At 38.1% G+C, this 26,425-nt stretch overlaps 1 protein-coding gene across 2 annotated transcripts; it reads right to left on the reverse strand.

Annotated features, from left to right (window-relative positions):
* Positions 1-640: 640 nt before the first annotated feature.
* CENPH (centromere protein H) lies at positions 641-24,901 on the reverse strand. Of its 2 annotated transcripts, none has more exons than XM_060635637.3 (9): positions 24,671-24,901; positions 15,687-15,742; positions 11,069-11,117; positions 10,374-10,448; positions 8,762-8,818; positions 6,226-6,289; positions 5,829-5,880; positions 3,889-4,052; positions 641-2,093 (listed from the first exon to the last, which is right to left on the reverse strand). In XM_060635637.3, the coding sequence occupies exons 1-9, from the start codon at positions 24,796-24,798 to the stop codon at positions 1,998-2,000; spliced, it is 741 nt and encodes a 246-aa protein (XP_060491620.1). In that variant the 5' UTR covers positions 24,799-24,901; the 3' UTR covers positions 641-1,997. The 2 variants fall into 2 exon arrangements, with proteins under 2 accessions (XP_060491620.1, XP_060491621.1); XM_060635638.3 differs by lacking the exon at positions 24,671-24,901 and adding an exon at positions 18,186-18,358.
* Positions 24,902-26,425: the final 1,524 nt, after the last annotated feature.

The following is a 26,425-nucleotide window of genomic DNA, read 5'->3' on the forward strand; positions in this document are numbered from 1 at the left end:
AAGTTTATTTACATGTTTTTTAGTAATCTTTATAACTAATGTGGGGCTTTAACTCATGACCCCAAGACCAAGAGCTGCATGCTCTACTAAGAGCCAGCCAGGTGCCCCAGCAAGTTTTATTTTTTAATAATACAAAGTAACATTTGCTCTTTTTATTATTTAACTTATAAAAGTAATGCATGATATAGAAATACAAAATTTAAAAAGTCACAATTGGGGGATGCCTGGGTGGCTCTGTCGGTTGAGCGTTCAACTTTGACCAAGGTCATGATCTCATGGCTCGTGAATTCAAGCCCCACATTGGAATCTGTGCTGACAGCTCAGAGCCTGGAACCTTCTTCAGATTCTGTGTCTGTCTCTCTCTCTCTCTGCTCCACCCCCACTCATTCTCTCTCTCTCTCATAAATAAACATTAAAACAAAACAAAACAAAACAAAGAGTCACACTTGGGGCTCCCAGCTGGCTCAGTAGTTTGAGCATCTGATTTTGGCTCACATCATGATCTCACCATTTGTAGAATCAAGTCCCATGTCAGGCTCCATGCTGATACCGAGGAGCCTGCTTAGGATTCTCTCTCCCTCTTTCTCTGCCCCTCCCCTGCTTGCTTCTCTCTCAAAATAAATAAATGAACGGTTTTCAGTTTTGTTTTGTTTTATAAAAAGTCACAATTACTCTACAACAACCACAACAGTTACACTCTGGATATTTTCTTGTTTTATTTTTCAAGGTTGAGGTGCTTTATTTGTATCTCTATTTAAAGATGTTGATGGGGTGTCGGGGACTTGGGGAGATGTTGGTCACAGGGCACAAACATGCAGTTAGAAGATGGGTAAGTTTTTGGAAATCTGACGCACAGCATTAGTGGGTGGTTATAGTGGTTACAATTAACAATACTGTATTATATACTTCAAAGTTGCTAAGAGACTAGTTCTTAAATGTTCTCACCACAGAAAAAAGAAATAATTATGTAACACGATGAAGATGTTAGCTAATGCCATGGTGGTCAAATCAGCCCCCTGTACACCTTCAACTTACACAATGTTTTGTCAATTTTACCTGTGTATTAAAAAAAAGAGAGATGGGGCGCCTGGGTGGCTCAGTCGGTTGGGCATCCGACTTCGGCTCAGGTCATGATCTCGCGGTCCGTGAGTTCGAGCCCCGCGTTGGGCTCTGTGCTGACAGCTCAGAGCCTGGAGCCTGTTTCAGATTCTGTGTCTCCCTCTCTCTCTGCCCCTCCCCTGCTCATGCTCTGTCTCTCTCTGTCTCAAAAATGAATAAACGTTAAAAAAAAATTAAAAAAAAAGAGAGAGAGAAAAAAGAATCTGTGGGGAGATAAATATAAAATGAGATTTATCTGAATAAAATACAACTTAGAGTTGGAAAAAAACCCAAGAAGTGGATATCATTTTCTAATATTTCTAATATTTTAGTTGACTGACAGATGCACAGAAGTATTCCAAATGATGGTGGTCGGGAGGATGGGCTAAATGGGTGATGAGTATTAAAGTGGACACTTGTGATGAACATTGGATGTTGTATGTAAATGATAAATCACTAAATTTTACTCCTGAAATTAATATTACACTGTGTGTTAACAAACTAGAATTTAAATAAAAACTTGGAAAGAAAGAAAGAAAGAAAGAAAGAAAGAAAGAAAGAAAGAAAGAAAAAGAAAGAAAGGAAAAAAGAAAGAAATTAATTCCAAATGAGAGTTGGGATTGCCAGGAATGTTGTAAAAAAATGTCTACATTCAGTGGAAAGCTAGATTAGATGTTTTTTGGGAGGGAACTTTGCAAGACTAAAATCTTCAGATTCTTTTGGAGTATGCCAGTCACTTTAATTATCATATTTAAAACAATGATTCCGTGTTATAGTGTTAAGTTACAAAAAATTTGCAGTATTAGAATAGTTCCAAAAACACTAACAAAAATTACTTGAAATATGCTATTTAAATGATATATGAAAGATGGAAACAAAAAATAATAAAACAGAAATTCTTATTTGATCATGGTGAGATTCTTCTCAAGCTGTAGAACAATTTCCTTAAAGGCAGAATCCTCTGCCCAGTTGGCTTTACTTCCTAAAATGAGGTTCTGTAATTAAAAAAAAAAAAAAGAAGAAAATTTTTACATTAAACTTTTAAGTACTTTTAAAAATTTAACAAGATTTTTAAAAATCCGCTTTCAATGATGTTTTGAAATATTTACCAAACTAGGTGTCAGCATTTACTCTATGAAAAAAGTACATTCTTGTATATTCATTTCCACTTTCAGTAAGACTTCGGCCTTGATCCCCATAATGCTAAGGAATATTTACAATGTTTATAACAATTTTTTCTGCTTCATCAGTTTTGTGGATAGTTTTTACCTGCTAAGGAGTTTTACAATGGTATTCTAGATGAAAGGAAAAAGACTGCAGCTCCTATTCAGAGTCATTTTGCACTTCTACAGTGAAAAACAGCTTAAGCATAAACTGTTATGCCCTATTTATTATTTTAAAACTATGGCTCAATGATAGCAAGTTACTAATTGAAATCCTGTTAAAACAGATTTTAGAATATAAATGTTATATTGTTTTGTACAAAATTATAAAATTTGGTTTGTCTATAGTATTTTCTTGCTCTTGGGCTAGTGTTTATAAATCCAATTAAATTACAAAGGCAAGTGGAAGTAAGCATTCAAATAGAAGTAAACCCATTAGGGAAGGGAGCTCCTAAGGTAGCCACAACTATGTTCTGCTTAACAAAGCAATGATTTCATTAAATAAGACTTAATTAAGAGTATATGAATAAAACTTAAGAAAAGCAAAATAACAGAAGACTCAAAGTAGTAGGAAGGAACATGTACCCAAAAAATTTAAAATAATCCTGTCCTTATAATACAATCCTCCACTTGAGGATAGCCTAGGGGACTTCCTTAACTTCTAATCAAGTAACCCACTGTTACTAAAACGTAGATTTAAGACCTGAGGACAAATTTCTTATGGTCAGATACAAGAACTCATATTCTACAAGGATATGCTTTACACATAATAAGCATTTGCTTTGACACATAATAGGCAGTTAATAAAGGAACACATAAAATTTAAGAGGTGAAAAAAGTTTTTAATAGGTGACATGATAATAACTACCAACACTTATTGAGAATTTAGTTTGGCCAGACATTATATTAAACAGATTAACATGAATTATCTTCTTCAGTTTTCACAACCTCTCTTTCTAAACAGGGAAACTGATGTTTAAAAAACCTTAAATAATTTGTTCAAGGTCCAGAACTATTAAGCTGCAGTCAGAATTGTAATTCTAGATTCCCATCACCCCCATCCATGTTTTCCCCATTCTCCCTAGTTCAAGTCTAATGGTCTCCACCATTATACCATTCTGCCTTCACGGAGCTGCTAAAATCATTCCACTTATAAATGCCTAAGATTAGGGGCGCCTGGGTGGCGCAGTCGGTTAAGCGTCCGACTTCAGCCAGGTCACGATCTCGCGGTCCGTGAGTTCGAGCCCCGCGTCAGGCTCTGGGCTGATGGCTCGGAGCCTGGAGCCTGTTTCCGATTCTGTGTCTCCCTCTCTCTCTGCCCCTCCCCCGTTCATGCTCTGTGTCTCTCTGTCCCAAAAATAAATAAAAAACGTTGAAAAAAAAAAATTTAAAAAAAAAAAAAAAAAAAAAAAAAAAATAAATGCCTAAGATTAAACATAATAAAAAAGTCAAAGCCTTAAATATTAAATACACATAAATTCCAAATATATGTAAGCAGACTAGTATATAGTATTAAATTCATGATTTTTTCAGGGTCAAAGACTAACTGAAAGCAAATCTGAAAATAAGAGAAACAATCATTTTTAAAAAGTTCTTTACCTCCTTTCCTAATTTATATAAATGTTACCTGGAACACATGTTGAATCACTGTAGTAACTTGTATTTCCGTCTGTAGGTTTTGTTGTACGGTCTTTATCTTGTCTGAATTTTCCATAATAGCCAAATCATCTTTCTGTTTGTTCTTTTCAGTCTGTATTTCTAAAAGCTTACTTTCTGAAGCTTGTTTTAATTCTATTAGGTTAAAAATAAAAACAAAAAAACACTACATATAACAACTACAAACAAGAATCCTGAAAAACTGTGAAGCAGAACAGTTCCTGTCTATTGCAGTCAAGAGAAAATATGTAATAAGCATCATTTTAGGGTGCAGTTCCATTTTGATCTGAAAATGACTTCTGTGGTACAAAATACCAATATTTTAATTTTACACTTAGCAATGTCCTCCATGAAATGTTCACAGTATGTATGTATGTATGACAATGATGGCTGTCTACATATATTTGAAGGGGCATCATGTTAAGTGGACTTATACTGGGCTGCCAAAAGAATAGACAGAGATATACATAAGGAAATATTTTTTCCTCCTTTATTTACATAAATGACATATCAACAAGACAAATTTTCACCGAAAAGATTCTCTTCTCCAGAGATAAAAATATCAGCAACCTTTTAGTGTAGTTCCTGAAATGTTCTAAGAATTAAGCGATTTGAAAACATAAATGGGTGTTTCCCAGGAGCTTGGTTCCTTGACATTAATGGATCAAAAGTAGGTTGGGATCAATGGAAAAAACATTAAACATCCAAAGGATGATTAGATCAGTTGACCAAGACTACTTCTGACCCTGAGATTACTTACAAACAGGCAAATTTGTGTGATATTTAAAAATAAATTATGCCTATACTATTAAATGAAAAAGGCAGTTTACAACATAGAATAAAATGAGGCCAACTTTGATAAGAAATAAGTGCTGAAGATGATTATCTCTTGATAGTTTACTTTTCCTAAGTATACTTTTCTGTTTCTAAATTCTACTGAAAATGTGTATTACCTTTGAAATAAACATTTCAATAACTTTAATACAAAAAGCCATCTCATTCATGTTCATTAAGTTAAAAAGCTGTAGAATCATATATATCAACCGATCATTTAAAATAATGTATATGTATATTAAAAAATTATGTACATATTAATATGTTTATATGAGCAGGGAAAAATGCTGGAATGATATATGCTTAACTGTGGTCACATAGGAAGGAGGTTATGAATTTCACACTATACTTTTCTGTATCATTTTTTTTCCCCTGAGAATGTATTAATTTTGTGATTTAATGGTCTAAAACAAAAAAAAAAATCAAGCTAAATACACTTTAATACTACTTTTATTTATTTATTTTTTAAGCTTATTTCAATTTATTTATTTTGAGAGATATGGTGTGAAGTAGGGGGAGAGAGAGAGAGAGAGAGAGAGAGAGAGAGAGAGAATCCCAAGCAGGCTCTGTACTGTCAGTACAGAGCCCGAGACAGGGCTTGAACTCATGAAACTGTGAGATCATGACCTGAGATCATGACCAAGAGTCAGATGCTTAACCAACTGAGCCACCCAGATGCCCCTGACTACTACTTTTAAAAATGCCATGTGTAGGGGCACCTGAGTGGCTCAATTGGTTGAGCGTCCAACTTCAGGGCAGGTCATGGTCTCAAGGTTCCTGAGTTCGAGCCCCATGTCGAGTTCCGCAGGGGACAGATCAGAGCCTAGAGCCTGCTTTGGATTCTCTGACTCCATCTCTTTTCTGCCCCTCTCTCCCGGACTTGCACGCGCTCTCTCTTTCTCAAAAGTAAACTAAAAATTTTTTTTAAAAAAATGCCATGTGTAAAATTATGAGAAAATTTGAAAGCTAAGAAATTTCTCAATGGCTGAGATAACTGGCCTTATCAATCTCCATAGTAAGTGAAAATGTTTTCTACAAGAAAACAAAACGAAAGCCAAAACAAACTGTTCTACATACGTAATCTCTTCTTTCTAACATCAAGCAGTTTTTCCTCCAAATCCCAAGATTCCTGTTATTAGAAATAAAGATTAAGGCACATTACCTAAGAACAAACCTGTAACACTTACATCATTGAATTTTATCTATTAGTTCTCCTTTTCCAAACCTCTATCTAGCTCTCTATCCCTTTATTTCCATACAAAAAAGAGACAAAGGACAGTAGCTTAAATTACAAGTAGATAATTAGCCACAATGTCAGAAATAACTGAGTTATGAAAAAGAGGAAACTTAAGGACTGTGAATTCCAATCATACCAGTAACCTCTGGGAAATCCTATATAATGATACACAATAGAGTTGCCAGCATCAAGTTACTGCAATCATGAGAATGTGTAAAGAGCCCAAAGTGCAGTTACCTGCTGTGACTTCATGATTAATTTGTTTAGCTTTAATATGTGTTTCATGTTATCCATGAGCACACTGAAAAGGAATAAAAAATATGACTTGTTAACCTTAATTAAAAATAAAAAAAATCTCATTAATGAACACACATCGATTACTATGTATTTCCTTTCGTGAAATTTACTGTATACTTTAATAGAAAGTCATCATTTAACAAAATAAACCTGGAAAAGTTTGATGTAAACTAAATTTGTATTTAAAATTAAAGATGCAGGGGCGCCTGGGTGGCTCAGTTGGGTCAGGTGTCCAACTCTTGATTTTGGCTCAGGTCATGATCCCATAGTTCATGGGTTTGAGCCCCATGTCGGGTTCCATGCTGGGTTTGGAGCCTGCTTGGGATTTTCCCCCTCCCTTCCTCCCTCCCTCTCTCTCTCTACCCCTCTGTCCCTCCTCCTCCCAGGGCCTCCCTAGCCGTGCTCCCCACCCCCCCCACAGCAACCCCCCACTACTCACTCTCTCTCAAAATAAATAAACTAAAAAAAATTACAGATGCAAAAAAAAATAATAAAAACAATAAAATTAGAGATGCATTTCCCTAGAAAAATCTGTAATCATAGACAAAAAAAATATGAAATTTAAGCATGTATGAATGTTTCTAAAAATCTATTTTGGAGAAAAAGCCCTAATAACTTGCTAATAAGCTGCTTTAAAAAAATACATTTTATTTTTTAGAGCAGTTTTAGGCTGATAGCAAAACTGAAGGAAGGGACCCATATGCCCCTGCAATGACACAAGCACAGCCTCCTTGACTATCAACATCCCCCAGGATAAAGAAAGATCTGTTCATTACAAATGAATCTACATTTAACACATCATTATCATCCAAAGCACAGTTTACATTATGGTTCACTCTTGGTACTATACATTCTATGGATTTGACAAATGTATAAAGACATGTATCTATCATTATAGCATCAACAAGAATAATTTCACTGAATAAGTTGTGTTTTTACCCTCATGTCTTCAACAAAAACCTGTGTTAGGCACCAGGAATGTAAAGTAGAATAAAACACAAAGAGGAAAAAAATCTGTTGAAAGAGATAAATAAATCCACAACTATAGCACGGTGCCATTACAACCAGTAATAAATATGAACTGCTGAGAGTTAAGCACAGAGTACAACAAGGGAAACCCTGGAATCTTAAAGGACATGAAATAATTACCTAGATCAACTAGTTTGGTATGGCTGGAGCCAAAGGGTGTAATGTAAGACTGGGTAAGAACAATGGTTCTTATACTTCAAAGTGCCACAGTCCTTTGTGGATCACCAGATCACCCCCACCACCCTCATTTATCTTCAGAGACTGAGTCAAAAGGTTTGGAATGGGACCGGGAATGTGATCTCTGTGATAATACTAACTGTTCTGATAAACAGCCAGGCATTTGAGAACACTGCAGAAGGAGTTTGTTAGGGAGGCTGAAAATGGGAATCTTTGCAGAGACCTGGGAAAGCTAAGCTCATTTTCTACTAATTATAGCTATACTGGTTTGTAAACTTCAAAACATGCTAAAGGCACTATCACAGCCTACTTGGTCTTTCTGTCCTCTTTGGGTGTCAATATGTCCTGTATCTCTTTAACTCAAGAATGTTTAAAGCTCTCCTTTCAAGGAGGGCCTAAATTCAGATTTTAGGATTTATGGAATCCTGGAGTTAAAGGGAATATGGGAGAATGCATTACCAGTCTGAACTAAGACACCCAAAAAGGGGAAGTGCTCAAATGCATCCAGCACTTTTATGGTGCTAATGGTAGGGGATCTTTTATCACAAGATTTTTAGAACAGGTAAGGCCTCTAAGACCAGACACATAGGACAAGATCATAGAGAACCGTGACCGCCAAAGTTTTTATTTTATATTCCTTCGCAAATAGTTTAACACATACAAACTCATTTCTGCCAATGAAAAATGAGGTATATAATTCCTATCTCATCGGGTTACTGGATTAAATGACATTAACCCTGTTCCTGTTTTACAGTAAACACTGAACAAAAATAAACTTTCAAAACCTTCCTTCAAATTTTCAGATTTTCTGGCTAAAAATCTCCATTGCTTCTTAGGGCTGCAATACAAACAAAATATTGGCAGGACTATAAAAAGTATAATGCTGAAGAGGGTGCACAAAACTTCCATCACTTTTCTTATTCCTCAGATATAGGTGGTTGGCATTGATGGTAAATTAAAAAATGTCCACAAAACTGGGGTGCCTAGGTGGCTCAGTCAGTTAAGCAACCAACTTCAGCTCAGGTCATCGTTTGTGAGTTTGAGCCCCACATTGGGCTGTCTGCTGTCAGCACAGAGCCCGAGTTGGATCCTCTGCCTCCCTCTCTCTCTCTGCACCATGCCCCTCCTGCTCATGCTGTCACTCTCTTTCTCTCCTTCAAAAATAAATAAAATCATTAAAAAAATTTTTTTTCCACAAAAATAAAGACATTATGCCAATGTCCCTTCTTATTCTCATCCTTAACAAATCCAGAAGAAAAAACAAACGTACCTAGTCTGGGGGTTAATTTTCTCCAGGTTTTTTTTAAGTGCAGCCGAAAGTTGCATCCTACAATGCAAGGGAAAAAAGCTTGCATTATAAAACATGGATAACATTTGTGGTACATTGAAAAGAAAAAAATTAAATATTACAAGTTAAAGATTGATTTCCTTTAAATGTAACCTAAACCAAAGTAGTTTTTAAAACACTACTGTAAGGGAAATACTTTGACAAATAAGTTACAGAAATGAAAATGACAAGATGGCTAGGGCTGTGCACTACTATGCTGAGGGGCTGATGACACTTGAAATCAGCCTGAGGTTTGCTCTCCCAGCCATTCACCTTGGCAAAGGGCCAGCAGGAAGCATTAAGCATTAACACACTACAGAGATTAGCACATGCCTGAAATGGAGAAAGGGAATATAAAGCCATACTTGAATGTAAACTTTAAAATACACCTATATACAAACAAACTCCATAAATTATTTTTAAATTCAAACAGTTAATAAATAAATAATAATGAAAATGCAATCAACTTAGCAATATTTAGGTCATTTCCTCACGTATGTCACACAAAAAAATTTGACTCATTAAAATAAGATCTCTTAATAGTTCTGAAGTCATCTTGAAAAATATGATCTAGGGCACATGGCTGGCTCAGTGGGCAGAGTATGCACTCCTGAATTGGGGTCATGAATGCAAGTCCCATGTAGGGCATAGAGCTTACTTAAAATTAATTAATTAATTAAAAAAAAATATATATATATATTATCTATACAATGAGCCAGCTTGAGAAGAGGGAAAAATGTTCACTGCTGGAAATGATTAAGAGGACTTTAACTACTTTTAAATTAAATGTATAAGAAATTCATCTGGGAAGGCCACAAATATAAGGAAACAATTTAAAGTCATTCATTTAAGTGGAATTATTAATTCAGATCACAAATCTGTAAGATAGCTTATTTACCTTATTCATAGCTGTATACCAACACCTACTATAAAGCTTAAGACATAGTAAGCACTCAAATATTTGTTGAATGAATTTTAAAACAGACAGGCAAAACCTATATGAAAAATATATTTAGGAGCGCCTGGGTGGCTCGGTTAAGCATCCAACTCTTGATTTTTGGCTCAGGTCATGATCTCACAGTTTGTGAGTTTGAGCCCCACTTCAGGCTCTGTGCTGTCAGAGGCGCTGCTTGGGATTCTCAGTCTATTCTCTGCCCTACCCCACTCATGTTCTTTCTCTCAAAAAAATAAACAGTAAAAAAAAATTATATATATTTATTTATTTAAACTTGATGACAATTCTTTTACTTGACTAATAGTTAACCGCAGTAATGGAATCTAATAATCCTTTGAAACATTGAATGGGATTTAAGCTCACCCTTCTACTTCCTTGTCTGATATTTCCTTATTAACTGAATCTTATATAACTACTTCTAATGAAGGTATTAATGAATGATGTTAACTTTTCTCTCAGGGCTCAAAATTTGTGTGACCGTTATCTGATGATCATTTCACTTGATTAATCATTTAGACTAGTTAAAATATTAACTCTACCTCAAATCATACCGATTTTGCATTCAGTTTACGATGTTTATACCAAAAATTTAATAATTACCTGTGTAATGCAAGCCTTTTTATTTCAAAAGCAGTTTTCACCTCTTCAATTTCATTTTCCAGGTCTTCAATTTTACTATCAAAGAAGCATGAACAAAAGAATTTCAGCAATATAAAAAAAAATTCCCCATTAGAATAAATATATAAAGCAAACCTTTTAAAAAGTAAAATGACTCTCTCTTGATAAAAATATTCTACAGACCCCCACATTGATGCATTTATAGATTTGATAAACAGATACCTCTGAGATACTTTACTAATTATGTTGTAAAGGGGGAATGCCAAAAGTGCTAATGGGATCACTCATGTAACGTAAGAACATACCGTATATCAACAACTTCTCAGTACATGCATGAAAAATTACTTGGAAAAATAAAGAAAAGGAAAAAGAAGACAATGGTGTAAGATGGGTAATAGTATCAAATCTTAGTAAAAAACACAAAATTGAGGGGCACCTGGGTAGCTCCGTCGGTTAAGCCTCCAACTCTTGGTTTCAGCTCAGGTCCTGATCTCAGAGGTTACGGGATCCAGTCCCACATCAGGCTCCATGCTGACAGCATGGAGCCTGCGTGGAATTCTCTCTCTCTCCCTTTCACTCTCTCTGCCCCTCCCCTGCTTGCACTCTCCCTCTCTCTCAAAATAAATAAATAAAAATTAAAAACACACACACACACACAATTTAAAAATATGACATACGCTTCAATTTGCTTATCTTGCATGATTTGTTCTGGAGTTTTTTCTTCACCTACAAATAAATAATTTTTTGAAGTTAGTAACAGTTTAGAAGAGTGCTGTCCAGGGACATCTGGTGGTTCAGTTGGTTAAGCATCTGACTCTTGATTTAGGCTCAATTCATGATCCCAGGGTCTGGGATCAAACCCTGCATTGAGCTCCATCCACCTTGAGCATGGAGCCTGCTTGGGATTTTCTCTCTCTCTGCCCCACTCCTCTGCTTGCATTCTCTCTAAACAAATGAACAAACAAAAAGATTCTCTCTCTCTCTCTCCCTCTGCCCCTCTCCCTTCTTCTTCTTCAAAAAAAGTGCTGTCCAATAGAAATATAATGGAAGCCAGAGACTCGAACCAAACATTTAATTTTTTTTTAAAAGTAGGCTCCATGCTAAAATAGAACTACCATACAACTCACAGGTATTTATCCAAGGGATACAGGTATGCTGTTTCGAAGGGGCACATGCACCCTAATGTTTATAGCAGAGCTATCAACAATAACCAAAGTATGGAAAGAGCCCAATGTCCATCGATGGATGAATGGATAAAGAAGATGTGGCATACATATATACATGTATATATACACATACATACAATGGAGTATTACTTGGCAATCAAAAAGAATGAAATCTTGACATTCCCAAGTAGGTGGATGGAACTAGAGGGTATTATACTGAAGAAATTAGTCAAAGAAAGAAAGAAAAATATCGTATGACTTCACTCATATGAGGATTTTAAGATACAAAACAGATGACCATAAGGGAAGGGAATCAAAAATAATAAAAAACAGGGAGGAGGACACAAACATAAGAGACTCTTAAATATGGAGAACAGAGGGTTACTGGAGGGGTTTTGGGAAGGGGGCGATGGCCTAAATAGGTAAGGAGCATTAAAGAATCTACTCCTGAAATCATTGTTGCACTATATGCTAACTTGGATGTAAATTTAAAAAATAAAAATTAAAAAAAAAAGAAGTAGGCTCCACGATGGGCATGGACTTGAACTCATGAACATGAAGCTTGAACTCATGACCCTGAGATCAGGACCTAATTTGAGATCAAGAGTCAGATGCTTAACTGACTGAGCCACCCAGGTGCCCCCCAAAAACTTATTTACCACCCTCCCAATTTCCCTAAATTTAATTTTAAATTTCTCATTTCCATGTTATAAATCAAGTAAAAATATTTCAGTATAACTTATTTAAACCCAATAGGTCTAAAATATTAGCATTTCAACATGTAATTAATTTAAAATTACTAATGAAATATTTTACAATTTTTTTTCTGTATTTTACATTTATAGCTCCTCCCAAGGACTAATCACATTTCAAGTGCTCAATAGTCACATGGACTAGCAGTTACCATATGGAAGAGGCCGGTTTTAGAATAATGGAGAAAAAAAAGGAGTAAAATATTAACATGAGCAATGCAGTATCAAAAAAATCATCTCTATGTCTATCTGTTAGCAACAAACAACTAGAAATTAAAAGATAAAATTACGTTGCAAAATTTTTTTCAAAAACATGAAATATTTAAGGATAAATTTATCAAACTATGTACATGAGCTCTACAATGAACACTTTAAAATAATGAAAAGATACATTATGTATAGGTATTAGAAGAATCAATACAGCTAATACAATTTCCCCAGTATGATCTATAGAGCCCAATCAAATCCCAAACAAAATTCTAATACTTTTTTTTTTTTCTGTAGAAATTGTTAAGCTGGGGATGCCTGGGTGGTTCAGTTGGTTAAGCATCTGACTCTTGGTTTTGGCTTGGTTCAGAATGCATCAGGCTCTGCACTAACAGTTTGGAGTCTGCTTGGGATTCTCTCTTTATCCCTGTCTCTGCCCCTCCCCAGCTCACAATCTCTCTTTTTCTCGCAAAACAAATAAACTTTAAAAAAAACAAAGAAAGAAAATGACAAGCTGATGTTAAAATGCATATAGGAGGGCGCCTGGGTGGCTCTGTCGGTTGAGCCTCCAACTTCAGCTCAGGTCATGATCTCATGGTTTGTGAGTTCAAGCCCCACGTCGGGCTCTGTGCTGACAGCTTGGAGCCTGGAGCCTGGAGCCTGCTTCGGATTCTGTGTCTACCTCTCTCTCTGCTCCTCCCCTGCTTCCACTCTGTCTCTCTCTCAAAAATAAATAAAAACAATTTTTTTAAATGCATAGAGAAACACAAAGGACCTAGAATAGTCAAACCAATATTGATAAAGAAGAACAACACTAGAAGTCTTACAGTAGTGATATCAAGATTTACTATAAAGCAACAGTAATGAAGATACTGTGGCATTATTGTAAGCATAGACAAATACCTCAAGGGAACAGAGAAAATAAACCCAAAATAAACCTACACATAAATAATGGAGAAAGGAAAGTCTTTGAACAAACGGGGCTAGAAAAACTAGATTTCTGTAGGGGAAAAAAACAAAATGAATCTTGATTCTTAGCTCACACCATACAAAAAAATTAACTCAAAAAGGACCACAGAACTGAATGTTAAATCTAAAACCCAAAGCCTCATAGAACAAAACAAAGGAGAAAATCTTTATGACCTTGGAGTGGTCACAGATTCTTAGGACTTAAAATCATACACCACAAAAGACCAAATAACTTGATAAAAAGCACTGCATCAAATTAATGCCTTTGGTTCCTCAAAAGATAGTTAAAAAACAAGGCAAGCAACAAACTGGGAGAAAATACTTGCTAGTTATATATATAGATACAGAAATTCCTACATATAAATCTATATGTATAGGTAGATACATGAAAAGAAAACCTGCATTTATAAACAAAGAATGCAAATCCAATAACACTAATAATCCAATTAAAGGGGGTGCCAGAGTGGCTCAGTCAGTTAAGTGTCTGACTCTGGCTCAGGTCATGACCTCATGGTTCATAAGATCGAGCCTCATGTCCAGGCTCTGCGCTGACAATGCAGAGCCTGGTTGGGATTCACTCTCCCTCTCTGCCCCTCCCCTGCTCGCACTCTCTCTCTCTCAAAATAAATAAACAAAAAATATATTTTTAGAAAGCCTGGAATATCAGACAGACAATACACGAGAACTACCTTCAGATCTATGGACCTATAAAACAAATTGAGCAGAGTCTGAAAAGTTCCTAAGTTCAATCATGTATTCAGGTGAAGTAAGTATCTATGTGGTCCCTCAGGTTTTCCACAATTCTTTTTATTTCTTAAAATTTTTCAAAAGTTTATTTATTTGAGACAGAGAGAGCATGAGTGGCATAGAGAGAAAGAGGCAGAGAGAGAGGGGCAGAAAGAGAAAGATAGAGAGATAAAGAGGGAGAATCCCAAATGGGCTCTGTGCTGACATCCCGATGCAGGGCTGGAACTCACAAAACTGTGAGATCATGATCTGAGCCGAAATCAAGAGTCAGCAGCTTAAATGACTGAGCCATCCAGGTGCCCCTTCAAAACTCTTGATTCAGGCCCTCTGGGTGTCTCAGCTGGTTAACCATCTGAACTTGGCTCAGGTCACGATCTTGTGGTTCGTGGGTTCGGGCCCCACATCAGGCTCAGTGCTGACAGCTCAGAGCCTGGAGCCTACGTCGGATTCTGTCTCCCTGTCTTTCTGCCCATCCCCCTGCCTCCTCCAGCTCATGCTCTCTCTCTCTTTCAAAAATAAATAAACATTTAAAAAAGAACAAAAAAACAAAACTCTTGATTCAACCTAAAGTATTAATTGGTTTTATTCCTTAAGCCCATTTCAGAGAGAAAGAAAGATTTACCAAAACCTATCTTTGTAACCCAAGGGCTTACAAATCAGGTGGCAAGAATGGTTAGTACTTCTGGAGAGCTAAACCATTATTTTAGTAATCTCTTGCTCCCTAAGACTTCTGGATTAATTGTTTTAAAAGATAACTTTAAATTTGTTCAATGTTGGGGCGCCTGAGTGGCTCAGTTGGTTAAGCGGCCGACTTCGGCTCAGGTCATGATCTCGCGGTCCGTGAGTTCGAGCCCTGTGTCGGGTTCTGTGCTGACAGCTCAGAGCCTGGAGCCTGTTTCAGATTCTGTGTCTCCCTCTCTTTGACCCTCCCCCGTTCATGCTCTGTCTCTGTCTCAAAAATAAATAAACGTTAAAAAAAAAATTTTTTTTAATAAATAAATAAATTTGTTCAATGTTTAGAACTGAAAATTTGTCATTCATGTCTTTAAGCTGATCTCCCTTCTGCCTCTCATCTCTATATTCCAGTGTTTCTCAAAGTATAGATCTTAGATCACTTGCTTAACAATCATCTCATCTGCTAATTTAATCTCCAAGCTGTTGATGGTAGCAAGTTCTAGGACTCCTTCCCACAGGAATTTCCCAATTCTCTGATCAACAGAATTTAATTGTCTGGCATTGTTATTTACTTTTTAAAATCTATTTCCTGAACCCCTAACAAGTTCCTGAGGGCTGGGGCAAGCTTGTTTTTTGCCTTCTTACATAGTATACCACTATATTATGCTGCCACTCCTGTTCCTATAATAAATGACTTTTTGTAAAGTTGATATTCTTTTCTCTAGAATACTATTCATCATCAAGCTCACAAAATCTTATTTGAAAATGAAAATACTTACTCGCGTCAAGCATTGACTTATATTCCAAGAGTTGCTGTTTAGTTTGTGCTCTCAGCCTAAAAACAGATAAAGAGAAGAGAAAGTAATATATGTGTGTGTGTGTTTTTTTTCAATTAAGTAAACTCTACTCCCAATATGGAGTTTGAACTCATGACCGCTAGATCAAGAGTCACATGCTCTATTGACTGAGCTAGCCAGGTGCCCCAGATGGTCATCTATTTACTGAGGTTTTATTCATTAATATAGGATAAACCAACTCATCTTTTTCCAGAAGTTTATGCATTTAATGAATGTAAATAAACTCAGCAATAAGTCTTCTAGTTTTGCCTGATTTATTTAAAGTGGGCCTAAAGAGGGGCACCTGGGTGGCTCAGTCAGTTAAGTGTCCAACTCTTGATCTTGGGGTCATGAGTTCAAACCCCATGTTGGGTTCCATGCTGGGCATGAAGCTTACTTAAGTAAAAAATAGGGGCACCTGGGTGGCTCAGTCAGTTAAACCTCAACTTGGGCTCAGGTCATGATTTCATAGCTCACGGGTTCGAGCCCTGCATTGGGCTCTGTGCTGACAGCTCAAAGCTTGGAGCATGTTTCAGATTCTGTGTCTCCTTCTCTCTCTGCCCCTCCCCTGCTTGCACTCTGCCCCCCTCCCTCTCTCTCCCTCAAAATAAACAAAAAAAAAATTTTTTTTTAATGGCAATAAGTACACACTTATCAACAACTACTCTCAATGCAAATGGCTTAAATGTTTCAATCAAGAGACAGAGAATGGCAGAATGGATTAAAAAAAACACAAGATCTATCTATGTCCTGCCTTAAAAGAGACTCACCTCAGACCTAAAGATGTATATAGACGAGAGTGAAGGGATGGCAAAACATTCACCATGAAAATGGAAGCCTCCCCTCACCCCAAAAGAACCTAGGTAGCAATACTTATACCAGACAAAATTGACTTTTTTTTTCTTCTTCAAAAAAGACTTTAAAGCAAAGACTCGGGGCACCTGGGTGGCTCAGTTGTTTGAATGCTCCATCTCTTGGCTTCAGCTCAGGTCATGACCTCCCTGTTTGGTGGGTTTGAGCCCCACGTCAGGCTCTAAGCTGATAGTGCAGAGCCTACGTGAGATTATTTCTCTCTCCCTCTCTCTGCCCCTTCCCTACTCACACTATCTTTCTCTTTTCTCTCAAATAAAAATAAACTTAAATACATTAAAGCAAAGACTGTAACAAGAGACAAAGAAGGGCATTACATAATCAGAAAGGAATCAATCCAACAAGAGGATGTAACATTTTTAAGTATCTACAAACCCAACAATGGAGCACCTAAATACATAAAGAAATATTAACAGACACAACAAGAGAAATTGATGGTGATACAATAATGGCAGGGGGACTTTAACACTACACTTACATCAATGGATACATTATCCAAACAGAAAATCAATTAGGAGACAATGCCTATGAATGACACGTTGGACCAGAGGGACAAAACAACATATATAGAACATGCCATTCAAAAACAATTGAATACACATTCTTTTCAAGTGCACATGGAGTGTACTCCAGAAGAGATCATAGATAAGGTCAAAAAACAAATCTCAATAAATTGAAGATTCAAATCATATTGTGCATCTTTTTTGACTACAATGGTATGAAACTAGAAATAAATCACAATACAAAAAAACTGGAAAAAATACAGACCCGAAGATGTTAAACAACATGATACTAAACAACCAGTAGGTCAGTGAAGCAATAAAAGAAAAAATAAAAAAATATATGGAGACAAATGAAAATGAAAACACAATGGCCCAAATTCTTGGTGACACAGCAAAAACATTTCTAAGAGGGGAGTATACAGCAATACAGGCCAACCTCAAGAAACAAGAAAAGACTCAAATAAACAATCTAACCTTACACCTAAAAGGGACTAGAAAAAGAACAAACAAAACCCAAGGTAAGTAGAAGAAAGGAAATACTACAGATCAGACCATAAATAAATGACATAGAGACTAAAGAAAAACTGAACAAAACAGAAAAGAGAAAATCATGAGACCAAGAACTTGTTCTTTGAAAAGATAAACAAAATTGAAAAACTCTTAGCCAGACTCATCAATAAAAAAAGAGAAAGACCCAAATGAATAATATCAGAATCAAGAAAAGTAAAATTGACACCATAGAAATACAAAGGATTATAAAAGTATACCATGAAAAATTATATGCCAATGAACTGAACAATCTATAAGAAACGACTAATGCCTAGAAACACACAATTTCCCAAAACTGAACAAGGAACAAATTAAATAGCTTTAACAGACTAATTACAATAACAAAATTGAATTGCTAATCAAAAAACCACCAGAAAGTAAAAGTCTAGGACTACATTGATTCAAAGGTGAATTCTACCATACACTTAAAGAAGAGTTAATACCTATTCTCCTCAAACTATTCTAAAAAGATAGAAGTGATAGGAAAACTCTGAAATACATTCTACAAGGCCAGCATTACCCCGATACCAAAACAAGATAAAGACACCACACACACAGGGCGCCTGGGTGGCTGAGTTGGTTGGCCATCTAACTTCGTCTCAGGTCATGATCTCATGGTTCATGGGTTCAAGCCCCACAAGGGGCTCTGTGCAGACGGCTTGGAGCCTGGAGCCTGCTTGGGATTCTGCGTGTCTCTCTCTCTCTCTCTCTCTCTCTCTCTCTCTGCCCCTCCCCCGCTTATGCTCTGTCTCTATTTCTCTCTCTCAAAAAAAAAAAAAAAATTTTTAAAAAAGGACACCACACAAAAGAATTACAGGCTAATATATCCCTGATAAACACAGATGCAAAGATCCTCAACAAAATATTAGCAAACCACATACAACGATACATTACAAATATCATTCATGGGGGCACGTGGGTAGCTCAGTCAGTTAAGTTCATGGGTTCAAGTCCTGCATTCAAGGCTGTGAGCACAGAGCCTGCTTGGGATTCTGTCTCCCTCTCTCTCTCTTTCTCTCAAAAATAAATTAAAAAAAAAAAAAATTCACTGGGGCACCTGGGTGGCTCAGTTGATTAAGTTGCTGACTATGGGTTTTGGCTCAGGTCATATTTCATGGTCAGTGAATTCGAGCCCCACTTGGGATTCTGTCTCTCTCTGTCTCTCTCTGCCCCTCCTCCACTCATACACACACTCTCTCTCTCTCTCTCAAAATAAATAAATAAACATTTTTAAAAAATCATTCACCATGATCAGGTGGGATTTATTCTAGGGATGCAAGGGTAGTTCAATATTTGCCAATCAATAAATGTCATACACATCTACAATACAAAGGATAAAAATCATATGATCATCTCAATAGAAGCAGGAAAATCATTTGACACAATTAAAAACTCATTCATGATAAAAACTCTCAACAAATTAGAGTTAGAGGGAACATACCTCAACATAATAAAAGTCTTCCATGAAAAACCCACAGCTAATATCATTCTCTATGGTGAAAAACGGAGAGCTTTCCTCTAAGGTAACAAGATGAGGATGTCCACTCTGACCATCTTTATTCAACATAGTACTGGAAGTCCTCTCCATAGCACTCAGACAAGAAAAAGAAATGAGGCATCCATATCGGTAAGTATGTTAAACTGTCACTATTTGCAGACAACAGGATACTATACATAGAAAACCCTGAAGACTCAACCAAAAAACCTACTGGAAGTAATAAATGAATTCAGTAAAGAGGCAGTATTTAAAATTAATACCCAGAAATCAGTAGCATTTCTATATACTAACAATGTCACAGAAAGAGATATTTTTAAAAAACAACACCATTTACAACTGCACCAAAAGGAATAAAATAACTAGGAATAAACTTGACCAAAGAGGTGAAAGACCTGTACTCTGAAAATTATAAAACACCGATGAAAGAAACTTGATGATGGCACAAACAAAGGTAAAGATATTCCATGTTCATCTATTAAAAGAATATTGCCAAGGGGAGCCTGGATGGCACAGTCAGTTAACCATCTGACTTTGGCTCAGGTCATGATCTCAAGGTTCATGAGTTTGAGCCCTGCATGGGGCAGTCTGCTGTCAGCACAGAGCATATCCTCTGTCCCACTCTCTCTCCCTGGCCCTCCCCGGTGACATTATCTCTTTCTCAAAAATAAACATTAAAAAAACGTTTTGAAATATTGCAAAATGTCCATACTACTCAAAGCAATCTACAGATTCAATGCAATCCCTACCAAAATACCAACAGCATTTTTCATTAAACTAGAACAATTAATACTAAAATTTGTAGGGAACCACAGAAGACCTCAAATAGCCAAAACAAACCTGAGAAAGAAGAATGAACCTGGAGCTTTCACAATTCCAGATATCATGATATACGACAAAACTATAGAGATCAAAGCAGTATGGTGCTATCACAAAAAACAGAGAAACAGATCAATGGAACAGAAGAGAGACCCCAGAAATAAACCCACATGTATACAGATAATTAATCTGTGACAAAGGAAGCAAGAATATGCAATGGGGAAAAGACAGTCTTTTCAATAAATGGTGCTGGGAAAACCGGACAGCTACATGCAAAATAAACTAGACTTCTTCCTAACACCATACATAAAAATAAACTTGGGGCACGTGGGTGGCTCAGTCAACTGAGTGTTGGATTCTTGACTTTGGCTCAGGTCATGATCTCAACAGTTCATGAGACTGAGCCCCACATTGGGCTCTGTGCTGACAGTGAGGAGCCTACTTGTGATTCTCTCTCTTCTCTTCTCTCTACCCCTCCTGCACGTGTGCAAGCAAGCATGCACTCTCTTTTTTCAAAATAAATAAATAAACATTTAAAAAAAATAAACTATTGGGATTACATCAAAATACAAAGTTTTGCATAGCAAAGGAAACTATCAAAAAAAAGAACAAGCTACTTGAATGGAAAAAGATATTTGCAAATGATATACCTGATAAGGGGTTAATATCAAAAAAATACAAAAAAGTTGCACAACTGAATACCAAAAACACGAACAATCTGATTAAGAAATGGGCAGGCGACCTGAATAGACATTTTTCCAAAGAAGACATACAGATGGCTAACAGACGTGTGAAAAGATGCTCAAAATGACTAATCATCAGGGAAACAAATCATAACCACAATGAGATCACTCACATCTCTTAGAATGGCTAAAATAAAAGACAAGAAACAAGTGTTGGCGAGGACCCTCGTGTGCTGTTGGTGGGAATGTAAATTAGTACAGCCACTGTGGAAAACAGTATGGAAGTTCCTGGAAAAATTAAAAAATAGAAATACCACATGATGAGGGGGGCCTGGTGGCTCAATCTGTTAAGCATCTACCTCTTGATTTCAGCTCAGGTCATGATCTCATGGTCATGAGATCAAGTCCCACGTCAGGCTCTGTGCTGAGCATAGAGCCTGCTTAAGATTCTCTCCCTCCTCTCTCTCTGCCCCTCCCCTGCTCACACTCCCTCATAAATAAATAAATAAATAAATAAATAAATACATAAATAAGATCCAATAATTCCATTTGGTATTTAACCAAGGAACACAAAAACACTAACTCCAAAAGATATGTACAGTCCTCTGTTTACTGCAGCATTATTTACAATAACCAAGACATGGAATCAACCTAAATGTCCATCAGTGGATGAACAGATAAGGAAAATGTGTGTATGTATATATATACCTACACACACACAGTATGGAATATTACACAGCCATAAAGTATGAGATCGTGCCATTTGAGACAACACAATGGACCAAGAAGGTATTATATTAAATGAAATAAGTCAGAAAGATAAATACCATAATTCCACACATAAATGCAATCTAAGGAAAAAAATGCATAAACAAACACCAGAATCAACACTATAAATACAGAGAACTAATGGTTGCCAGAGAAGAGGAAGGTGGGGGTTGGGCAAAATGGGTGAAGGGGAGAGGGAGATACAGGCCTCCAGTTACAGAATGAGTATGTTCCGGGAATAAAAAGCAGAGCATGAGAAATAGAGTCAATGATATTGTAATAGTGATATAATGGGACAGATGGTAGCTATGCTCCTGGTGAACACAGCATAATGTACAAACTTCAAATCAGTGAGTGGTGCAACTGAAACTAATGCAACACTGTGTCAACTACACTGAAATCTTATGGGGTGCCTGGCTGGCTCAGGTGGTGGAGCATGGGACTCTTGATCTTGGGGTGGTGAGTTCAAGCCCCATGTTGGGTGTAGAGATTGTTTAAAAACTAAAATCTTAGGGGCGCCTGGGTGGCTCAGTCGGTTGAGCACCTGACTTCGGCTCAGGTCACAATCTCGCGGTCCGTGAGTTCGAGCCCCGCGTCAGGCTCTGGGCTGATGGCTCAGAGCCTGGAGTCTGCTTCTGATTCTGTGTCTCCCTCTCTCTCTGCCCCTCCCTTGTTCATGCTCTGTCTCTCTGTCTCAAAAATAAATAAATGTTAAAAAAAAAAAAAAAATTAAAAAAAAAAAACAAAAACTAAAATCTTAAAAAATAAAAAAGTCCTCAGAATAAGATACAAAACACAAAATGGAATCCAGTGGGGAAACAGCATCTAAGAATAAAAGTTAAAAGTTTGACTTTTAAATTTATTCTTAATACGCCACACTGGAGAAATAAATATGGGCCACACAAACAAACAGATCAAAATGGTGAAAACTGCAAACCCTGTAATGAGTTTAAAAACAGACTGTAACATTTTTAGGAGACAGAGAAAAATAACAAAGATACTACTCCTTGGATAGATAATTCATATAGTTTCTCAGTTGTCCTATGATTGTAGTTAATTCAAGATCATACATAAAATAAGTAGAAAAGCTATGGGTAAGATGCTAACTAGTTATTAAGTTATACTTAATATGTTTTACATTTACATGGTAGTTTCATAATTCTGAAACTGCTTTGTGACTTTGAGACCTACATAAGTAGCTAAGTAACATTAGACAGATTTCTAAATCTCCATGGTATAAGTTCCTTAGATTTAAAGTTCCAAATGAAAAGAATGATTTCTTATAGGTTAAGAAGGTAGGCTAGCATTTTAAGACACTGTAGGAACAGTTTCCTTTTACCTGAGATACAAAAGGTGATCTCTTATTTTTTTTCTTTTAATTTCCTAATGTTTATTTATTTTTGAGAGAAGAGAGAGACAGAGCATGAGCGGGGGAGGGGCGGAGAGAGAGGGAGACACAGAATCCAAAGCAGGCTCCAGGCCCTGAGCTGTCAGCACAGAGCCCCACGCAGGGCTAGAACTCAGGAACCGCCAGATCATGACCTGAGCTGAAGTGGGACGCATAACGGACTAAGCCACCCAGGTGCCCCTGATCTCTTCTTTTTTTAAGTTGATCAATTTTTGAGAGAGAGCGAGAGAGAGCAAGTAGGGAAGGGGCAGAGAGAGAGAACCCCAAGCAGAATCCGGATTCAGGATTCGAACTCAGAACCATGAGATCATAACCCGAGCTGAAACCCCAAGAGTTAACAACCGACTGAGCCACCCAAGCGCCCCAAAAGGCGATCTTTTATGTTTAATATTTTAGCATTTTATATTGTAGGTATGAAGGAATTTTTAAAGAGAGGTTGTGAGGCTTAGTAGCCAAGACCTTTCAAAGCAGTGGTAAATCTAAAACAGTTACAATGCTTTGGGGAGTTAAAGCAAAACAAAACAAAAAAACTCTTATTAGGGTTTAGAACAAATTTTTTTCTGTAAAGGCCAAACAACAAACATTTTAGTCTTTGTGATTCATAAGGTCTCTGCTGGAGCTACTCAACTCATACCCTGTAGCGGGAAAAGTTGCGTTCCAATAAACCCTTTCTTACGGACACTGAAATTAGAATTTCAAATAATTTTCACGTGTTTTTAAATTTTCCTCCAGGAATTTTTTTTGTCCCAACTACTTAAAAACATAAACATTATTCTTTTATTTTTTTAATGTTTATTTATTTTTGAGACAGAGAGACAGAGCATGAACGGGGGAGGGGCAGAGAGAGAGGGAGACACAGAATCGGAAGCAGGCTCCAGGATCCCAGCTGTCAGCACAGAACCCTATGCGGGGCTCGAACTCACGAACGGTAAGATCATGACCTGAGCCGAAGTCGGACGCTTAACCGACTGAGCCACCCGGGTGCCCCAACATAAACATTATTCCTAGCTTGAGAGGCCACACCAGAACAGGCAGTAGAGTAGACTTGGCCCTGTGCCATAGTTAAATTTTTTTTTTTTTTCAACGTTTATTTATTTTTGGGACAGAGAGAGACAGAGCATGAACGGGGGAGGGACAGAGAGAGAGAGGGAGACACAGAATCGGAAACAGGCTCCAGGCTCTGAGCCATCAGCCCAGAGCCTGACGCGGGGCTCGAACTCACGGACCGTGAGATCGTGACCTGGCTGAAGTCGGACGCTTAACCGACTGCGCCACCCAGGCGCCCCAGCCCTGTGCCATTGTTTGCCCACCGGATTGATATCCTTTCTCATCACATCTTCCCGTAGCAACTGCTTGGTGGAAACGTATAAACATCAATCATCCTCTTGGTAGAGAAATAAAACAAATGAGGCTTCTAGATTGAAAAGGGTCATAACCATAAAAACAAAGAGGAAAGACAACGTTTATTCAAGTAGCTGAGGCCTTAGATGCACCTCACTACGCGCTGGAAAATCGGGAGCCCAGGACGCGAGTGCACGAGAAAAGGAGAGGAAATTAGAGCTCCGAAGGCCTTAAGGGCCCTGGTCTCTGTGCTAAACGCTTGCCTCTGAGTAGCTCATTTAACCCCCACTGCATCTCTACTAGAAAGGTGTAATCTTCCTCTGCTTCTAAGATTAAGAACGGTGCTTAAGGCGTTTAAATGAATGACTCGAGGACACTGCCACGAAGCGACCGAGTCAGAATTCGCAGCCTTAGGGGCTCTGAGAGCTAAGGATGGAGCTCTCCCCCACGACGCCCACTTGGATGCGGCCGAGCGAGCCAGAGGGAACAACCTGAGCAGCAGGGTCAGGCGGTCCTCGGGACGTGCCTCCTGGGCGCCGGCGACCTGTGGTGGCCTGCCTTCCCCGCCTCCGGAGTCCGGGGACTCGGTGGCCGCATGTTCCCCTGGTTGCATCTCCATTCTGACTGGCGCTGGGAGGTACGGCCTGGGACGGGAACATGCAGCCTCAGAGGCCTATCTTCCCGCCACTAAATTGTCTCCCGGAAAGGGCCGGAGGACCGTCGCTTCCCGTCCGGCCCCTTCCGCCCCACGGCTCCACCCCTTCCGTCCCGTCCCCTGGTTGCCGTGGCTACTTCTGTTTCTCTAGTCCTGGCTAGTATTTGCAACCATTACAGATCACTAATAAGAAAAGTTGAACTTTAAGCATCAGCTGTGTCGAGTGCTGGGCTAGGAGTTGGGCTACAGCCCTTTGGGACACACCCCGGCGCCCAGGAACAGGCTGGAAAACTCCGACATAAATGGTCGTTCATCCTTGGCTCTGGGACAGGAGATCTTCGAGACAGTTTTGTGGGGTTTTTTTGTGTGTATATGTTTTTTGTTTTTTTGGGTTTTTTTTTTTTTTTTTTTTTTTTTTTTTTTTAGCCCATCTTGGTACTCCCTTAACATTCGCGGGCTTGGAAAGGGAAACACCGGAAGGTTGTTTAAGTAGACTTTCCATCTGAGCTCATAGTGTCCAAACTCCCTCATTTGGCGGAGAACAGTGGCTAGAGTTCAGAGATAACTTAAAGCCTGCTATGAGTCAGTGCATATACTTGAACCCCAGACTTGCAGCGTGAAATTTCACTATCCGTAAGATTCATTCTTATAACAGTCCTGTGCCCCCAAGTGCCACCTTGTCGATTTATCAGCTTGCAATCAAGCTTTTTTAGCTGGGCAGCTAAATGAGCGGCTAATGGAGACAATGTGGAACGTAAAACTCCCCATTGATTGGTAGTTTTTCATTAGGGTCGGTCGTGTAAGGGACACTCTAGCCTTGTAGCACAAGCACAGCAACTCAGACCTCTTTGAACAAAGGAGCCGAGCATTCCCCTAGTATAACTAGTTTCCGCTCAGTTACACTTGATCACACAGTGCTCTCTACTTTCTTCCTCTTCATTATCAAAGTAACAGCTACCGGCATTGAGTGCAAAGACAGGAATGTAAATACGACGTTAGGTTCGCCACTCCTACCCACAAACTCCTGGAAAAACATGGTTTCCTTTCTTTATTTCCTTTTTTATGTTTACTTATTTAGAGATAGAGGCAGAGAGAGACGAAAGGGCAGAGAGAGGGGGAGACAGGATCTGAAGCCCTCCGTGCTGACAGCAAGAGAGCCGGATGCCAGGCTGGAAACCATGAACCATAAGATCATGTCCTGACCCGAAATTAAGAGTAAGTCGCTTAACAGACTGAGCCACCCAGGCAACCCCACCCCCATTATTTGTTTTATACAAAAACAATCTTGTGCTTTGGCTTTACCCTGGACGTCTTCCAGTATCTCACATGAATCTCATCCTTTTATTTTATTTTATTTTATTTTTTTTTAATTTTTTTTTCAACGTTTTTTATTTATTTTTGGGACAGAGAGAGACAGAGCATGAACGGGGGAGGGGCAGAAAGAGAGGGAAACACAGAATCGGAAACAGGCTCCAGGCTCCGAGCCATCAGCCCAGAGCCTGACGCGGGGCTCGAACTCACAGATCGCGAGATCGTGACCTGGCTGAAGTCGGACGCTTAACGACTGCGCCACCCAGGCGCCCTGAATCTC

The sequence above is a fragment of the Panthera onca genome, chromosome A1, assembly GCF_046562875.1.
Source record: "Panthera onca isolate mPanOnc1 chromosome A1, mPanOnc1 haplotype 2, whole genome shotgun sequence".
NCBI lineage: Eukaryota > Metazoa > Chordata > Mammalia > Carnivora > Felidae > Panthera > Panthera onca.